General features: G+C 49.6%; 1 protein-coding gene across 1 annotated transcript in view; it reads left to right on the top strand.

Moving 5' to 3' along the window:
- The first annotated feature begins 9734 nt into the window (after positions 1–9734).
- Positions 9735–18908, top strand: part of CALB2 (calbindin 2) — a 52517-nt gene continuing 43343 nt past the window's right edge. The window contains exon 1 of the mRNA XM_034788787.1: positions 9735–9825. Within this exon, the coding sequence (XP_034644678.1) occupies positions 9735–9825 (91 nt within the window). The remainder of the gene's footprint in view (positions 9826–18908) is intronic.

Raw genomic sequence — 18908 nt, 5'->3', positions numbered from 1 at the left:
GCCGAAATCCAAATTTCCCATTGGAATCAGTCTTCTATTCATCTGTTTGTTCTCGCAAGGAAAGGCCATCTGGTGCTCAGGAGAACTGAGAGCTGCTGAAGGAAATGGTGAGGTCTTCACAGCTGCCATATGGAAGGATTAGTGAACAGCCGATCCCAATGGCTCTGCTCAGACTCACCATCTCCTGGGGGATGACTGTGCGCCCTGTGTGAGCACACACCCCGCCTCCCCTCTGGTTACCAGGCCTTGCTGTTGTGTTGCTCAGGGGTGCTGATAACGCCTGGGGTGGCAGCACACCCAGAACCCCTGGTTTCAGCGTTCTCTTGTGGAATGCCGCCCCAGTCACTGAGAACTTGGCCCGTGGCCTCTCTGCCCCGTGGCATGCTCTGGCTAGCTGAGACACAAGCTCATTTAGCCTTTGAGAAAAGGAACATATGCAGCCCCCAGGGGAGGAGAGTAGAGAGGCCACTCTCTGGGTTTATGTATAGCTCATTGTCAAGGAAAGAATGAGGTGAAAGGCGTGTGTCATGCTGCTCAGGGGCGCTGGAACATTTATATAGTGCGGGTGCGAGAGCCATTGAGCCAAACTGGAACCCCTGGAACCCTGGATATAATGGAAAGCGCCTCAAGCCAGGGGGTGCTGCAGCGCCCCCAGCTCCAGCACCTATGATGCTGCTGTGCTGCAGACGCTAGCTTCCCTCCTCCCACGAGTCACAGGTTCTTGCACCAGCCCCCGGGGTTCTCCCATGGGGGTGGGGAAGGTGGGTCCCCTGGCGCTGTGCACCAGTCTCAGAGGCCCCCTCTGCCCCTCTCCTGACAAGGACATGGAACATGGAGGGCACATTTCTGTGCTTTTGCCCCCCAGGATATTTCCTTCCACCTCCCACAGAAGGGAAACGTGGGGGCCACGTTACTATTCCTTAGTCCCTCCAGAGCCCCCTGCGGCTCCTTGGGAATGCATATCTGAAAGCCGATCATCTCCCTGCTCCTGGCCAGCATCACCTCCACGGCTTGTGTTTGGGAGCTCTCCTTGGTGAATCGCTCCATCTGGCCGTGAGCTTGCCTTGAGCCCCATGAGACAGATCCGGGACTGCACCCATCAAGAGGTGCAGCTCAGGAGGGGCCTTTAGCCCTCCTTTGTGCCCTCGGGCTTCTGCGCTGGTGCTGGGCCAAAGTCCCCCTTCCCATTTGTCTCTCTGCTTTTTCCCCACTCTTAGAGCCACACTTCGGACCTGCTTGGCCTCCTCGTTTGCTTTCCACACTTCCCCCAGAGAAGGGCAGCCATAGACTGAAACCAAACCCGAACGATCCAAGGAACGAAACCAAGCCCCCCATCCCCAAAGCCAGGGCACTGCCAAGTCTGTGCCCAGCACCATCGCCTCCTCACCACAGGTGTCTATTCCCTGGGTCAGGCCCTGTCTCCCACTTGGCACAGTCCCACTGAGGTGCCAGAACTGGCCCCTTGGATTAAATTAATGGAGACATCCTATCTCCTAGAACTGGAAGGGACGTTGAAAGGTCATCAAGTCCAGCCCCCGCCTTCACTAGCAGGACCAAGTACTGATTTTGCCCCAGATCCCTAAATGGCCCCCTCAAGGATTGAACTCACAACCCTGGGTTTAGCAGGCCAATGCACAAACCACTGAGCTATCCCTCCCCAATTTTAAGGGACTGAGGTCCCTTTGGCCTGAGATACCTCCACGTCAGCCAGGCCCTGGCCTATGGCCGCAGAGTGATCCATACAGCTCAGGGGGGGTGGGCAAAGGTGCTGTTGGTGCCCCACCCTCAGCCACCATTGGACTGGCCCCTTAGCATAGCTCAGAGTAGCCAGAAGGTGCTGCAAACAGTGCGGGCTGCCAATGGCCTCCTAGGGCTGTCCCAGGGACCGCCCAGGCAGTCCCTAAATGCATCCCCTGCACCAAGGGCTTGGAGGGGTGGATTAGAGCTACCACCCGAGCATTCCCTCCGCTGGCTGGTTCAGTGGGGTTTAGGCAGCTTTGTGCCGCTGGAGTGGTGTACAGCAGCCACAGACTAGCCCAGGATCTGGCCCTTTGACCTCAGTGGAATTACACTCATAGAACCCTAGTGTTAGAAGGGTTATCTAGTCTAACCCCCAAGTTATCACTGATTTACTCTTGGGAGAGCTCAGAATAGGGCCCTGGAGTTTCCACTTGTCGGTGAAGCACCTGACCCACTTTCGGTGGTATATAAGGTCTGTGTGTAGCGGGGAGGGAGGTGGGTGCGTGCATTTGAGGGTGTGGGTTTGTGTTGGCTCCATGCTGCCAACAGTAATGCAACATCCCTGTACAAGAGGTCAGTTTGATTTTTGCATCCTCCGTGCTAACGGAAGCAGAACTCCGCTCTGGGTCAAATGAGACAGTTGGCAGGGCCAACAGGTTGAAACAACACCCGGTGTGCCTGAGAAGAAGTCAAGACAGTGCAGTTAGACCAAGAGGAGAGCGGCAGAGACCTTCTTGCAATGCCACTGTCATAAAGAGAAGCAACAGCAAGCCATCCCGGTGACCTAGCAGGAAACTGCACCCTCCCCAGGGCCTACAATAACAGGTTGGAAAGGGGATGCAGCCGCAGCAGCAATGTTCTTTGACAACAACAGACACAAACTGTTCCAGGCAAGGGAGACTCCAGTTCCTTTATATTTACCAGTGTGTGAGTAACAGCACGATTTCAGAGCGTGCTTGGTGCTGTTCACCAACACATGGCTAATACCACTATAGAATTCACACTGCATCAGTCACCATACACGTGTACCCACGGCACCAGAGAGTTCCTATTGTAACCAATCCCTGGCCAACTAGGAACTTCAAAGCCATCACTATGGTGCTCTCCATGACTCTTTACAACAGCAACAGAGAGAGAAATTCAGATCCTCCTGCTCCAAAACCCAGGCCCATCCCAAGCCTTACCAAGTGGGGGGTCAGTGCTAACGAAGCCAATTCAATCAAGGTGGACGTCGCCCATTCCCAGCAGTTGACAAGAAGGTGTGAGTATCAACAGAGGGAAAATTACTTTTTGTAGTGACCCAGCCACTCCCAGTCTTTATTCAGGCCTAATTTGATGGTGTCCAGTTTGCAAATTAATTCCAGTTCGGCAGTTTCTCATTGAAATCTGTTTTTGAAGTTTTTAAATTGAATTTTGATTGAATTGGCCTCGTTAGCACTGACCCCCTACTTGATAAGGCAACTCCCGTCTTTTCATGTGCTGTAATATATACACTGCTTACTGTATTTTTCACTCCATGCATCTGATGAAGTGGGTTTTAGCCCATGAAAGCTTATGCCCAAATACATTTGTTAGTCTCTAAGGTGCCACAAGGACTCCTCGTTGTTTTTGCTGATACAGATTAACATGGCTATCAATCTGAAACCTGTATTTACAGTGTTGCTCAAAGTGATCAACTTTGGCTGGTGTTGGGTTAGAAATCACTTTAGTGCTGAATGCAGGGGAGGTGAAATGCTGTTATCAGTGTTGTTGTCTTTATTGTATGAATAAAGGGGAGCAGAACTGTGCTTAACCTGTCCCAAAGGAGGGGTCACTCTCAGCTGAAAGGAACTTGCTAAGCCAGGGGTTTGAATGCTAGATGCCTGTAAGAGGGGTGGGGACAGGTTTCTCAGCCAGGAGGTGTGGAGTCTCTCTAAGGCTAGGTCTACACTACCCGCCTGAATCGGCGGGTAGAAATCGACCTCTCGAGGGATCGATTTATCGCGTCCTGTCGGGACGTGACAATCGATCCCCGAATCGGCGCTCTTACTCCACCAGCGGAGGTGGGAGTAAGCGCCGTCGACAGAAAGCCGCAGAAGTCGATTTTGCCGCCGTCCTCACAGCGGGGTAAGTCGGCTGCGATACGTCGAATTCAGCTACGCTATTCACGTAGCTGAATTTGCGTATCTTAAATCGACTCTCCCCTGTAGTGTAGATGTACCCTTAGGGTCCCTGGTCCTATAACCTGTTCCTCCCCACAGTTTAAAGACAGAACTAAATAGGCTCCATTAGGAGCCTGTTGTTCTGTTAAGTACTCAGTGAGAGCTGAAATCACTTGCGGTTGGGCAGTGTTCTTGCCCAGCCTGCTGAGAGCTAAAAAATCACTAAGAGACTGACCTACAGAGGTCACAGAAGAGAGGCAGGTGGCAGCACGAGGTGACTGATGGGCAGTCAGTGAAAGTGGTGAGCAGGACGGCCAGGCAGCGAGGAGCAGTGGCTGGCAAGGTGGCCAGGTGACGAGGTCTTCTTCTAGGTGTCTTTTTCCTGAGGTGGGAGGTGAACTCACCCATGTGCACCTCTGAACCCTGGGTCCTCACTGCCCAAGGACAGCCACTGCGAGTGGGGTGTGGTGAGGGAGTGGGGGGGGCACGTTGGTTCTAGCACTGAAGAACATGAGGCAGAAGACACCGCCCCACACACTCTGGGGTGGGTGTCCTGCTCACAGTTTTATGATTATGAATCCTACTTGTGGCATTTTCCCTAATTAATGTCAGGGGACTTCCTTCCTTTCATTAAGTTTCTTTTCTACACTCAGACTCTGCTTGCGAGTGGGGAAGTATTGCCTCTCAGGCACCCAGGACTGTTGAGTAATTTCCCAGGTTACTGGGTGGGGGCACGAGCCAGTTCGTGTTGAAAAGGACCCCCTAGCCATTGAACCTGGCCCTGGTTGCTGCCAGCTCCACCTGGCAGAAGGATTACACTCTGATTACCCCAGATCTCTCCAGGGCCAAATTCAGCATCAGCACAGTCCTGACCTCTTACAACAGGACTGGATTCGGTCCCTTCACCCAGAGTGCCCCCTACCCAAACTGCTTCTCTCTCACCTCCACTAGGTGCCTCCCTGCCAGATGCACGGCTGGCCTATAGAACCTGCTGCCATAAGGGGCTGTTAGTGCCAAGGGCTTTGCAATTTCAGAGACAGGATCAGGCATTTATAGGGACAATAACCATATCGGCCTCTATAGTAGATGAGACCACTGGCCTGCTGGGGGCACGCTTCCACCTCCCAGCCTTTCTGGTCCCACTGGGTTGGAGAGCAAGAGACCAGAGAGTCTGGGCCTCACAACAGCAGACAGTGATATTTCCCAAGGCATGCTCAGTCTGATTTGTTACAGCAAAATCCTTGTGTGAGGGTGGGCCAGGAACGAAGATACATCCCTCGCTCTGGCCTAGCCTGCTCAGTGTGGATCACATCTGTCTAGTTATTGAGCGCCACTGTCTCTGATCCTGTAGGGGAGCCCTACAGCACAGCAGCTGGGCCAGTTTGAGTCTCTCTTTTAATTGTCAATGGCCAGTGCCTGTGTAAGGTTCTGGACTGACAGCCTCAGAGACCCACCTCCCCTCCCCAGTGAACAGGCCCATCGGGGAAGAGGCAGCAGCAATCCCCCGGTGATCCCACCAGGAGCTGGACCACACTCTAGAAGGGCTGCTTTGTAAGGAAGGCCACTAATAAGGCCTGTTGCAGTTGCCAGCCTGTGACTCCACAAAGATACATCTCCACCACTTCAGCCCAAACGGATTCTTTGTTGGGTGAGCAGGGCTAGAACTCTTATCCTCTCTGAGCTGCCTGCTTGTGGTGTTTAGATGCTGCATGTGATTATTAGAACTGGGAGCACTGGCTGTTGGGAGTCTGAAAGGACAAGAAACAGGAAGGAGGGGGAGGAGTTGAGGAGGCTGGGAGAGTTACAGAATGTGCAGCTACAGCTTGGAAAAGGGACTTCCACTGTAAATAAAGTTCTGTTGAAGTTGTTCATACTCTGCTTTATTCATAGATTCTAGGACTGGAAGGGACCTCGAGAGGTCATCGAGTCCAGTCCCCTGCCCGCATGGCAGGACCAAATACCGTCTAGACCATCCCTGATAGACATTTATCTAACCTACTCTTAAATATCTCCAGAGATGGAGATTCCACAACCTCCCTAGGCAATTTGTTCCAGTGTTTAACCACCCTGACAGTTAGGAACTTTTTCCTAATGTCCAACCTAGACCTCCCTTGCTGCAGTTTAAGCCCATTGCTTCTGGTTCTATCCTTAGAGGCTAAGGTGAACAAGTTTTCTCCCTCCTCCTTATGACACCCTTTTACATACCTGAAAACTGCTATCATGTCCCCTCTCAGTTTTCTCTTTTCCAAACTAAACAAACCCAGTTCTTTCAGCCTTCCTTCATAGGTCATGTTCTCAAGACCTTTAATCATTCTTGTTGCTCTTCTCTGGACCCTTTCCAATTTCTCCACATCTTTTTTAAAATGCGGTGCCCAGAACTGGACACAATACTCCAGCTGAGGCCTAACCAGAGCAGAGTAGAGCGGAAGAATGACTTCTCATGTCTTGCTCACAACACACCTGTTAATACATCCCAGAATCATGTTTGCTTTTTTTGCAACAGTATCACACTGTTGACTCATATTTAGCTTGAGGTCCACTATAACCCCTTTCTGCCGTACTCCTTCCTAGACAGTCTCTTCCCATTCTGTATGTGTGAAACTGATTTTTTTTTTCTTAAGTGGAGCACTTTGCATTTGTCTTTGTTAAACTTCATCCTATTTAACTCAGCCCATTTCTCCAATTTGTCCAGATCATTTTGAATTATGACCCTGTCCTCCAAAGCAGTTGCAATCCCTCCCAGTTTGGTATCATCCACAAACTTAATAAGCGTACTTTCTATGCCAATATCTAAGTCGTTGATGAAGATATTGAACAGCGCCGGTCCCAAAACAGACCCCTGCGGTACCCCACTCGTTATGCCTTTCCAGCAGGATTGGGAACCATTAATAACAACTCTCTGAGTACAGTTATCCAGCCAGTTATGCACCCACCTTATAGTAGCCCCATCTAAATTGTATTTGCCTAGTTTATCGATAAGAATATCATGCGAGACTGTATCAAATGCCTTACTAAAGTCTAGGTATACCACATCCACAGCTTCACCCTTATCCATAAGGCTCATTATCCTATCAAAGAAAGCTATCAGATTGGTTTGACATGATTTGTTCTTCACAAATCCATGCTGGCTGTTCCCTATCACCTTACCACCTTCCAAGTGTTTGCAGATGATTTCCGTAATTACTTGCTCCATTATCTTCCCTGGCACAGAAGTTAAACTAACTGGTCTGTAGTTTCCTGGGTTGTTTTTATTTCCCTTTTTATAGATGGGCACTATATTTGCCCTTTTCCAGTCTTCTGGAATCTCTCCCGTCTCCCATGATTTTCCAAAGATAATAGCTAGAGGCTCAGATACCTCCTCTATTAGCTCCTTGAGTATTCTAGGATGCATTTCATCAGGCCCTGGTGACTTGCAGGCATCTAACTTTTCTAAGTGATTTTTAACTTGTTCTTTTTTTATTTTATCTGCTAAACCTACCCCCTTCTCATTAGCATTCACTATATTAGGCATTCCTTCAGACTTCTCGGTGAAGACCGAAACAAAGAAGTCATTAAGCATCTCCGCCATTTCCAAGTTTCCTGTTACTATTTCTCCCTCTTCACTAAGCAGTGGGCCTACCCTGTCTTTGGTCTTCCTCTTGCTTCTAATGTATTGATAAAAAGTCTTCTTGTTTCCCTTTATTCCTGTAGCTAGTTTGAGCTCATTTTGTGCCTTTGCCTTTCTAATCTTGCCCCTGCATTCCTGTGTTGTTTGCCTATATTCATCCTTTGTAATCTGTCCCAGTTTCCATTTTTTATATGACTCCTTTTTATTTTTTAGATCATGCAAGATCTCATGGTTAAGCCAAGGTGGTCTTTTGCCACATTTCCTATCTTTCCTAACCCTTTGAAAAACTGCCAACTCTCCTCAGTTGTTTTTCCCCTCAGTCTTGATTCCCATGGGACCTTACCTATCAGCTCTCTGAGCTTACCAAAATCTGCCTTCCTGAAATCCATTGTCTCTATTTTGCTGTTCTCCCTTCTACCCTTCCTTAGAATTGCAAACTCTATGATTTCATGATCACTTTCACCCAGGCTGCCTTCTACTTTCACATTCTCAACGAGTTCCTCCCTATTTGTTAAAATCAAGTCTAGAACAGCTTCCCCCCTAGTAGCTTTTTCAACCTTCTGAAATAAAAAGTTGTCTGCAACGCAGTCCAAGAATTTGTTGGATAGTCTGTGCCCCGCTGTGTTATTTTCCCAACATATATCTGGATAGTTGAAGTCCCCCATCACCACCAAATCTTGGGCTTTGGATGATTTTGTTAGTTGCTTAAAAAAAGCCTCATCCACCTCTTCCACCTGGTTAGGTGACCTGTAGTAGACGCCTAGCATGACATCTCCCTTGTTTTTTACCCCTTTTAGCCTAACCCAGAGACTCTCAACACTTCCGTCTCCTATGTCCATCTCTACCTCAGTCCAAGTGTGTACATTTTTAATATACAAGGCAACACCTCCTCCTTTTTTCCCCTGTCTATCCTTCCTGAGCAAGCTGTACCCATCCACACCAACATTCCAATCATGTGTATTATCCCACCAAGTTTCAGTGATGCCAACAATGTCATAGTTGTATTTATTTATTAGCACTTCCAGTTCTTCCTGCTTATTGCCCATACTTCTCGCATTTGTATATAGGCATCTAAGATACTGGTTTGATCTTTCCTCCCAGTTTTGTCCTGACCCTCCTTTCTCTCTGACAATATAGCCCACACTCCCTCTTGTTTCCGACCCATCTCCCCGGTCTCCATGTTCCCCACTTACCTGTGGGCTTTGCTCACCTGTCCCCGTCGAACCTAGTTTAAAGCCCTCCTCACTAGGTTAGCCAGTCTGTGTCCAAATAGGGTCTTTCCTCTCCTCGAAAGGTGAACGCCATCTCTGCCTAGCAGTCCTTCCTCGAATAGCATCCCGTGGTCTAGGACAGATCCATCCATGCTTGATGGATACAACACTGCTACGGAGTAGCACAGCCACATACCCTGGGGAAGGACTGGCTGGAGAGCTGGGGAGGGAGGGCAGCATTCCAGATCACAGCAGCCTCTGAGGGTGAGAGGGGACTTCAGTCTCCCTGGCCTTCCCAGGCCTTGGTTTCTCTGCTGAGACTGACAATAAAGAGGCCAACGAGTACCAGTTTGGGGGGGTGGAGCTGGCCGGAGACCTTCCAGCCCAATTCACAGTGACCACCAAATAACTATTTCTCCTTACTACACAGCTGGACCAAGCCAGAACAGCACTGAATTCTCTTACCCAGGTCCTGTCCCAGGGCTTGGGTGCCACAACCCAGGGGAGTCTTGAAAGTCTTTGAGCTCAGCCCACTTTGCCCTGGACTCCGTTACAATGGGTCCAACTGGTCTGTCTCACCCTAAAGCCCAGCAAGCCGGCCAGTTCACTCGGGAGCACATAGAGCCACTTTCAGTAGAGAGGGTACCATGCTAGGGCTGGTGACCTCTCAGCAGATCAATGACACCAATTCCAGATCCAGCTCTTTTTAACTAGATCGGTTGGCTCCTGTACACAGAAACTCCCGGATGTTAGCGAAATCCTGGAAACTCAGATCCTCCCTTCAGCGCCTCACCCCCCCTTATGCTCCACACCTCCCAATCTCTACCCATTTCTCTCTTGCATTCCCTTCCTTTTTCTGGCTAGATCTTAGGTTCTCAGAGACTGTGCGCCCTCTAGTGGCTGCCAGGGCCCTGTGCAAGCTCCAGAGGGTTTATATAAAGGCAGAGCAGAGAGAGGCTGGAGATATTGGTGGCGAGATCACTGGAGCTGAGAGGAGACAGAGAGCAGCACTGAGGGTTGCCCTGGCAGCTGACCATGGCGGTGAAGCAGCAAACCCCTTACCTGCACTTGGCTGAGCTCACAGCATCCCAGTTCCTGGACATCTGGAAACATTACGATTCTGATGGTCAGTAAGAACCTCACCCCCAAAACTTCTTTTAAATCTCAGATACTTTTAGGAGGATTTTTAAAACAACCCTTAAATATTTGATAAAAATCCATCCCTGTGTGCTATTGCTAGAGTCAGATCTGTGTGCATTTGGGTTTTGAAATGTATATTTTTCTATTGGGACAGCTATAAAAAAAAACTTTTCCTAACTGCACGTTTTAAGGGGCTTTTTATTGTTATTAATTGGAGGGAACTTTTTCAATGGACACGGCTCCAGCTAGGAGAGCCGAGCACTAGGTATTGCACCTAGGAGTCTCCCGGCCCATCTGCTCTGTTTGGTGTGACATTGCCACCAGCAACCTAAGCGACACAGGACGAACTCCTACTGTAATGTGCTGGGTCTGGCTTTGCTTGTGACAGGGCTGTGCCCTTGTGGGAACTTTGCAGCTGCCTTTTAAAAGATGGAGCTGGCTGGTGTTTTGCTTTGTTACCCCAATAGTTCTTGCTTGCTGGACTCCCCCAATCTTAACTCCAATCCCTTGTGGTACTGTTCTGTGTTCTAGGTCAGGCAGCCCAATAATCCTCCTTCTGCTGGTTCTGTTTGATGTTCAGCAAGGTCCAGATCTGATGGGGAATAAAAGTGACACTTGCACTAAAATTAAACCCTGGGGTAACCCAGCATAATTTAGCTGAAGTCAGTGGCGTTGTACCTGTTTGCACCTGGGTTGAATTTGACCCCAGTCTTAAATCTCTATGTGAAGAGTCCAGATCTTTGGTCAGTTCTGTAGCTTTTGTTCTCTGTGCGGTAGCTGGGGGGATGGAATGTGCATGGTTATGCTGGTAGCAAGCTATGCTAAGCGGGTAGAGGTATGCTAGGATGGGGTGAGCTGTCTGCAGGCATGACAGCCAGCACCATCTCCTAGGTGAAGGTTTAGGGGTGTCTGTTGTGTCCTTTCAGTCAGCTGTTGGCTTCAAAACCAGATGGCAAGTGAAGTTTTTGCAGTTTTGACCCATCTGAGCCCAGAGATGTCAATGCAACCTGAAAATGAAAATTGGCTTTAAATCTGTCCTAATGGTGGAGCAGAAAGAAACCCCCTGTGTACGTCCGATCCCCTTACTTCCTCTCCGTGTCCCTCTTGAAGCAGGGAGTGAGCTTGGCTGTGCAGAAGGATCTCTATACAGCTGTTATTTCAAAATGCCCAGCTTCTCTGTCACGGACAACTGCTATCAAGGGGTAGTTAGCCAGGTAAGCCAGCGCTGAATCATAGCCACTTGCAGACCCTTGTAATCCATCCATTTACCTGGTCCTGAAACCTTCACATCTCACCCATCCTGCACAAAAGGAATGTCCTTCGTGGGAATTCCATTATATAATGTATTGAATGGAATTCCCCAGACAGAGCAGGGGGAACCCTAAGTCTCCAGGACTCCAGGCTCTTCATTCACAGGGGAGCGGGAGCGCTGATGTACAGTCTGCCTGAGTGCTTACAATAAATAAACAACTTCTTATTAGTTTCAAGCGCCCCCTTCTTCCCCCAGGCTAAAGGTGCTGAAGGGCTTTCCTGGGACACGGATCTGTAGCTTCCATCAGAAGGAAACAGCAGCCGTGAAGCGGGAGAAAGACTCAGATTCCCGCAGGAATAAGCCTGAACACTAGCAAAAGGCAGGGAGTGATGGGTGTGCAGGTCATCAAGATGCAATGACTGGTGCTCAGCTACTTAAACTCTCCTCAGAAATCTCCTGGTAGACCTTTCATCTCTAGAAGTATTTGCTAATTGGAACAGACTGGTGGGGAACCTTGTATTTGTGGAGGGGTTAAAACATCAGACCTGATACATCTGGAACATCTAATAAACACACACAGTCTGAGTAAACTGGGTGTTGCTGTGTAAACTGCAATTTATGGGTGGGAAGAGGACTTCCCAGGAGACCAGGGGCCACTTATTTGGCATGGCTGCCAATTGTCATGCTAGCTTATCATTAGCCATGTCCTTGCCATTGCATCACACTTTGACAGCAATTAGAGCAGAAGGCGAGAAACAGACGTTCGCCCGAAGCAAAGCTACAAATTGAAACACCCCTGAATCTGGAGGGACTCCAGATGATCCCAGCTTAGCCCTTCTCTAGCAGAAACTCCGCAGCATGGTAAAGCTGGGTGAGAAGGTGAAGTTGAGTCTAGGGGGGAAGAGGCACTAGGGAATGATCATGGAGTGGTCTTCGCTTGTAAGTCCAGGGAGCCTCCAGGCACTTGGGGTCATAAACTGGGGCAGGGAAAATACAAAACGATTTAAAATCCTGTAGCAAGAACCAAGGTGAACAGCAAGGCTCAGGAACAAGGGAGAGGAGTCAGTGGCAGCAGTGAAGTAGGAATTAAGTAAGATCCAAGGATAGAACAAAGATTCCACGGGAGTGTCCCATCCACCTTTATCTCCATCTCTTTCCATCTGTGGCTCAAGGTTTGTTCATCCAAATCATCATTTTTTGTTTTCAGCCTTGTCCTTGGGGCCCTTCTCTTCCCCCTCCCTTCTCCACCCTTCATCTCGCCAACACCTGTGAAGGAAACCTCTCCTGATTATCATCTCTCCCTTCAGGGCATTGCAGAGACCAATTAAACAAAGCCACCTGCTTAAGAAAGACTTGTCTCTCACTCCACAACCCAACAAGTCTCGGTAAACAAACAGCAAAAGTGACCCTGGGAAGCATTTACAGAAGGTAGTGGCTTGGGTTCATTTGCTTTCAAAATCTGCCCACATTAGTTTCTATCTCAGTTTGAAAGCATTTGTGATTATTTTAAATCAGACAGTCAGGAAAAATATGCTGGATGTTGAGCGCAAGGCAATTCAAAGAATTATTGCTGGTTGAGCTAAAATAACCCCAGAGCTCTTTGCACTGACAGAGTCACTGCAGCTAGGGGAGAGCTACCTGGGTTCTCGTTAACATCGAACAGTACCAACTCGATTCTGTTCCAAAACTGTGAGCTGAGATCTGGCTGCAGAAACTTTATTACCAGCAACGATGGAAGAGGCAGAGAGAACCCAGCTGGAGGTTTCCGTGCTGCCGGGTATGAGAAAAATCATGGCAAATTCTGCTCCTAGTTACATCGGTGTAAATTTGGAGTAATGTCACTGAAATTAGTGGTTTGATTTGGATTTACACCACTGCCAACAAGAACAGGATTTATCCTCTGCCTTCTTTTGACTTATGAACTGAGCAGATGTGATCAGCATTCGCTGAGAGATTCAATGTGGAATGTCACAAAGTCATTTCTGCTCGATCACTTTTCCAACCAGTGCCCTGAATGCTACAAAAGGCTGGGCTTTAACAACTCCAGTTCCCACTGCAGCAGCATCCCCTCACCCACTTTCTTCCCCAACATCGGAAGCAAGGAGTACAGCTGGGACTGAAACTGTCTTAATTTACATTAGTAAGAATCTTTCCCACTAAGTCTCAGAGACCCGACGGGACTGTTGTGCTAGTCTTGCCTGTCCTCCTGCAGCACGCAGGCCAGAGATTTCACCCAGTGATTTCAGGGTGGTTCTGTATGGCAGGGTCTGGGGGTTCTACTGAGGGATTTGGGGAAATGTGATGCCTCTGCCATCTGCCACACAGTAGGCCCAAGGGAAGCATGCTCAGTGCACCATTGGAGTGCAGAGCTGCTGTATTTGGGTCATTTCTCTCCTTGACAGTGGCTGCACATACAAATGAAAATATTAACCCATCTCTTGGGCCCTTGGAGGGGGCTGTCCTTGCAAATGAAAATGGCAGAAGTTACCCGACCGGTCAGCACACAGCATGGGTGTCTGGCGGGTCGATGCGCCTTGTTTACTTTTGCACCCAGTTAAAATGATTTCTGAGCCCCAGCGGAGTTGAAGATTTTCAGACTAGAGGCAGCCAAGGGATTGAGTCGAATGGCTAGGGAAATGCAATTAAAACAGGAGGCGCATTAGCGCCAAGCAAAATCCAGCTCGCTAGTCTTCTTTGAGTTTTCTTTCTCTTTGTCATTTCATCCTCTGCCCCTCATTCACTCCTTACCTCTTACAGAGGTGTCAATTTCTAGTTGGCTTTTCTCTCTCCCACGCTTTCTTCCTCTGCCTGTGTCTCTTGCCTCTTTTACTCAGTCCCCTTCTCTCGCTCTCTTTCTGATTTCCCAGGTCTCAACATCAGCTACGAACTCCTCTGCTCCTAGGGCTCCATTTCTCTTTTGGAAGATACACATTTTACCCCCACGAAAGCTTATGCCCAAATACATTTGTTAGTCTCTAAGGTGCCACAAGGACTCCTTGTTGGTTTTGCTGATACAGACTAACACGGCTACCACTGAAACTTGACTTCAGTTAGTTACTCATGCATGGACTGTGCCAAATCCCAGTGAAGTCAATAGGATTCTTTCCAATAGGTCCCGTGGGCTTTAGAACAGGCCCGCGCTGCCCTGGGGCCGAACTAGGCTCCCATTCGCCTTTCACAGTGTTGGAAGATTGCTGCAGAAGAGCTGTCTGTACATAGCTAGTTAATATGGTAATATGCCAGGTTCCAGCATTGCTCATAGATTTTCTGTGTGAAGAAGAACTTCCTTGTATTTGTTTTAAACCTGTTGCCTATTAATTTCATTTGGTGACCCCTAGTTCTTGTATTATGGGAATAAGTAAATAACTTTTCCTTATCCACTTTCTCCACATCACTCATGATTTTATAGACCTCTATCATATCCCCCCTTAGTCTCCTCTTTTCCAAGCTGAAGAGTCCTAGCCTCTTTAATCTCTCCTCATAGGGGACCCGTTCCAAACCCCTCATCATTTTAGTTGCCCTTTTCTGAACCTTTTCTAGTGCCAGTATATCTGTTTTGAGATGAGGAGACCACATCTGTACGTAGTATTCAAGATGTGGGCGCACCATCGATTAATATAAGGGCAATAATATATTCTCCGTCTTACTCTCTATCTCCTTTTTAATGATTCCTAACATCCTGTTTCTTTTTTTTCTGACTGCCTCTGCACACTGCGTGGACGTCTTCAGAGAACTATCCACAATGACTCCAAGATCTTTTTCCTGATTTATTGTAGCTAAATTAGCCCCCCTCATATTGTATGTATAGTTGGGGTTATTTTTTCCAATGTGCATTACTTTACATTTATCCACATTAAATTTCATTTGCTATTTTGTTGCCCAAACACTTCGTTTTGTGAGATCCTTTTGAAGTTCTTCACAGTCTGCTTTGGTCCTAACTATCTTGAGCAGTTTAGTATCATCTGCAAACTTTGCCACCTCACTGTTTACCCCTTTCTCCAAATCATTTATGAATAAGTTGAATAGGATTGGTCCTAGGACTGACCCTTGGGGAACACCACTAGTTACCCCTCTCCATTCTGAGAATTTACCATTCATTCCTACCCTTTGTTCCCTGTCTTTTAACCAGTTCTCAATCCATGAAAGGACCTTCCCTCTGATCCCATGACAGCTTTAATTTACGTAAGAGCCTTTGGTGAGGGACCTTGTCAGAGGCTTTCTGGAAATCTAAGTGCACTACGTGTCTGTGTGTACCCAAGATCAGTAGCTGCTTTTGAAAAATTTAGCATTAAACTTCTCTGCCTCAGTTACCCCAAATGTAAAACGGGGATAATACTTAACTACCCTTGTAAAGTGCCTTGATGAGAAGGGCTATGAAAGCCATCAAGCTCGGATATCATGATGATGGGCAGACTACAAGAACACAGATACATTGTGGGGAATCACAGGGCTCAGTGCCCCTTGCTGGGGGGGAGGGAGCACCCACCAACACCATCAGGGTGTGACAGGTCTAGCTAGCCCTGCGTGGGGCATTTTGGGCTCAAACTGCCCAGCGCTGCATGCCAAAGGGCTCTGCAGAGAACCCCGCCCCCGCCCTGAGGCATCCCTGGGCCCTTGCCTGGCTAGGTGGCTCTATGGCACAGATGTTGTGGGTGGGATCGTGTGCTCTGGGCCCCACCTGCAGTGCCCTGGTCCAGCATGGAGCCGCTGAGCCAGGCCTGGCTGCTGAGTTTCCTCCACAGCTGAGTCCGCAGTGCAGGGCTGCTGGAGGGACTCAGGCTGTGATCCAGCACGGGAACCCATCGCTCTGAGGTGGGGACCAGGATCGAGAGAGGTGGGAGCAGCCCGATGCCAATGGGGGCTCAAGGAGATGACGGTCCCTAGAAGGGGAATCCCCCAGACCGCTGTGCAATGCGGGGAGCTTCCATCTGTGCCCCATGTGCCACTGAGTCCATGCCCAGCACAGAGAGGACCTGCCACTGCCTCAGAGACACGGGGCACAAGTTCCATGTCTGAATGAGAATTTCAAGTGGATCTGACAACTCCAGGGAGACTCACACACACTCTGCCCCACCAAGTGCTCGGCCTCAGGGCCCTCCCACCATGTGCTCACCCCCGGCCCCCATGCTCTCTACCCTGGTACCACGGCTTCCGTCTCCTGTCCTTCTCTGATTAGGTTTTGTCATTCCTCGTCCCTGCAGTGCTCCTGCCCCTCTGCCCCCGGCCTTCCCTTTCCCTCCAGCGAAGGAAGGAATAGCATCGTGGTGGGCCTGACCCGGATTTTCACAGGGTGTCCATTGGGTTCAGAGCTCTTGTGAAAATCTGGTCCTTGTTTCCCTGGGGCTGAGGAGCCAGGGAGCAGAGAAAACTGAGCCAGCCATGGTTTGCTCCTCTGCCCGCCAATAGATCTGGGATATTAGCCAGGACGTGAAAAGCCGGACACCGTTCACCCAGCTCAGTGCTGTTGACGGGTGCAAAACACGATTAGGCAGTGCATGAGGTCCAGCCACCCAAACACAGCTCCCCTACAGCTGAGAGGCAGGACAGCAGCAGCACAGAGACGGGTCTGTCATGCTGGCCGAAAGTGGGGCAGAGGAGCAGCACAAGCTGCTGCCAGAAACATGGCTGCTGAGACAGACAGCAGACGGTGGTCCCAGTGAAGTCAGAGGTGCTGCACCTGGCCCACTGAGCTGAGGAGAAATGGATCCAGCCATTAATTCATGTACAGGCCATGTCTACACTAGAGCCTGCTAACACTGCAGACAGTGAGTCTGTTGCAACAGAGGGCAGCTAGTGTAGATGGCCTCTGGCATTTTACCCACCATGCCCTCTCCACTTGCTCTGCGCAGGATTAGCCAGCACGGTGGGTAACACCCCGGCAGCTTGGCTGGGCGAAGGCTCCCATCGTCGCTAGCATGCTGGGCTTCCCCAGTGACTGCAATGGTGGGCCACTGGAAGGGAAAACGTCCCTAGTGCAGACAGCTGCAGCGAGACCCAACAGAAAAGCAGCAGCTAAATCCTTTATCTTTGCAAAGAGGCTGTTTAACAAGAACTGTTCAGCCCATTACTATCGCATCAAAGAGCACAGCCAGAGCTGGAAAGAGCCACGGTCGCGTCTTGCCAACAAAGGGAAAAATTGTATAAAAATCATCATTTTAAAAAGAAGTGAGCCAGGCTCGGCTGGGACTCCCTGCCGCTCAGACACAAAAGGGGAAAGGGAGCCATTGACACAGCCATTTTCCTTTTCACCCCTCGAATCCCAAGCAGCCATCGCTCAAAAACTATTGAAACGATCAACTTAGAAACGGCCATCACCCACTGGCCCATAGGGGTCTGCCACAGCACCAGAAGCTTTAGAGAAAGAAGCTTCAGATATTTCAGGGACTCACATGGCCCTGTTGCTCTAGTATCTGAGTACCTCACAGTGTATTTCTCCTCACAGCACCCCAGTCCCACAGGGAAGTACTAGTCACCCTATTTTATGGATGGGAAACTGAGGCACGGGGGACTAAGTGACTGGACCAAGGTCACACAAGAAGTCTATGGCAGAGCAAGGCATTGGATCAGGCTCTGTGGAGCCCCAGGCTAGCGCCATGAGCACTGGTCCATCATAAAGCTATTGTAATGAACTGGTTTCTATGTGCATGACTGCCCTCTACTGGCAGCAATCAGAACTGCTCGATTGTGTGCCATCAACCCTGGATTACTCATGCTTAGAGGAGATTTCGTTGAGCTCTAATGGCAGGGGCCTGTGCTTTCTGTGACCGGAGTTCTAGCCTGCTGTAATCGTGAAGCGCCCAGAGGGTCTGCTCAGCAGGTTTTGTCCCTGGCTGCTGCTCAGCTGTAGAGATTTTTTTCATGCGGGGAATTTCCGAGCTGGGAAATGGATTTCCTCCAACTTCCAGCCCGTTCCTCTTGGTGTGCACAGTCACTTACTAAATCCATTGCAACACAGTTATTTAGCTCAGCCTGTAGCCCCGGACCTTTGCCTGGCGAGGCCATTCACCAAGAGACCACGGTACTCCCAATGCAGCAGGGTTGATTACAGAGGCTGTGTCTATCCTTGTGAATGGCACTGCAGCTCCCATGTCTAGTCATTCATTCACTTTTATTTTGTGCTCACTGGTTTGAAGGCTGCCTCAGCTGATATGGAAAAGAACGGCCGCACTGAAGCACCGGGCTTCTCGGGACCCAGCTGAGAGTCCGTCACTGCGGATAAATCTGCTGCCCTCTGGCTATGCCCACTCAGACCCTGTGGGACAGTGTCAATAACCATCTACCTCTCCTCTGTCTGGGCTCCTAAGCACAGGCCAGGGCCGTGGGACAGCAGCAGAGCCCTTCCGGGCAGCAGCTCACTGCTGAAGCTCAAACATCTCGTTTACTTTGGTCTCCTTTCCAGGGCTGGGTTTAGTGTGCGGGTGTTGGAGGTCTGTGATCTACAGACGGTCAGGCTAGATGAAATGGTGGTTCCTACTGGCCTTAAGCTCTATGACTCATTGAGGCTGCTGGGAGGTTGGGTCTAGAGCACGCTGGAAACGGAGGATCTTGTCTGTTCGTGAGCCACTGAGGTAGTGGTGGGGTTCTTGGCTGGGGGGGGGGGTTGTCATGATCAGACTCCCCTTCTTTATGGCTTGATGGGAGGGGTGATTCTGAAACTTCTTCCGTGGTGGCATGACGTCACTGTAGGGAAAAGGCTCGGACGCTCTGCTGCTGGAGTCAACTCCAGGCTGCTGCCGGTGGCTTTGGGGAATGTTAGTGTGTGAGGCTGATTGGACCGGCCTGGTGTGGGCAAGTTCCCCCAGCAACGCTGCCAAGGT

This window comes from Trachemys scripta, chromosome 13 (genome assembly GCF_013100865.1).
Source record: "Trachemys scripta elegans isolate TJP31775 chromosome 13, CAS_Tse_1.0, whole genome shotgun sequence".
Lineage (NCBI taxonomy): Eukaryota > Metazoa > Chordata > Testudines > Emydidae > Trachemys > Trachemys scripta.
This window is presented reverse-complemented; position numbering and strand designations above follow the sequence as displayed.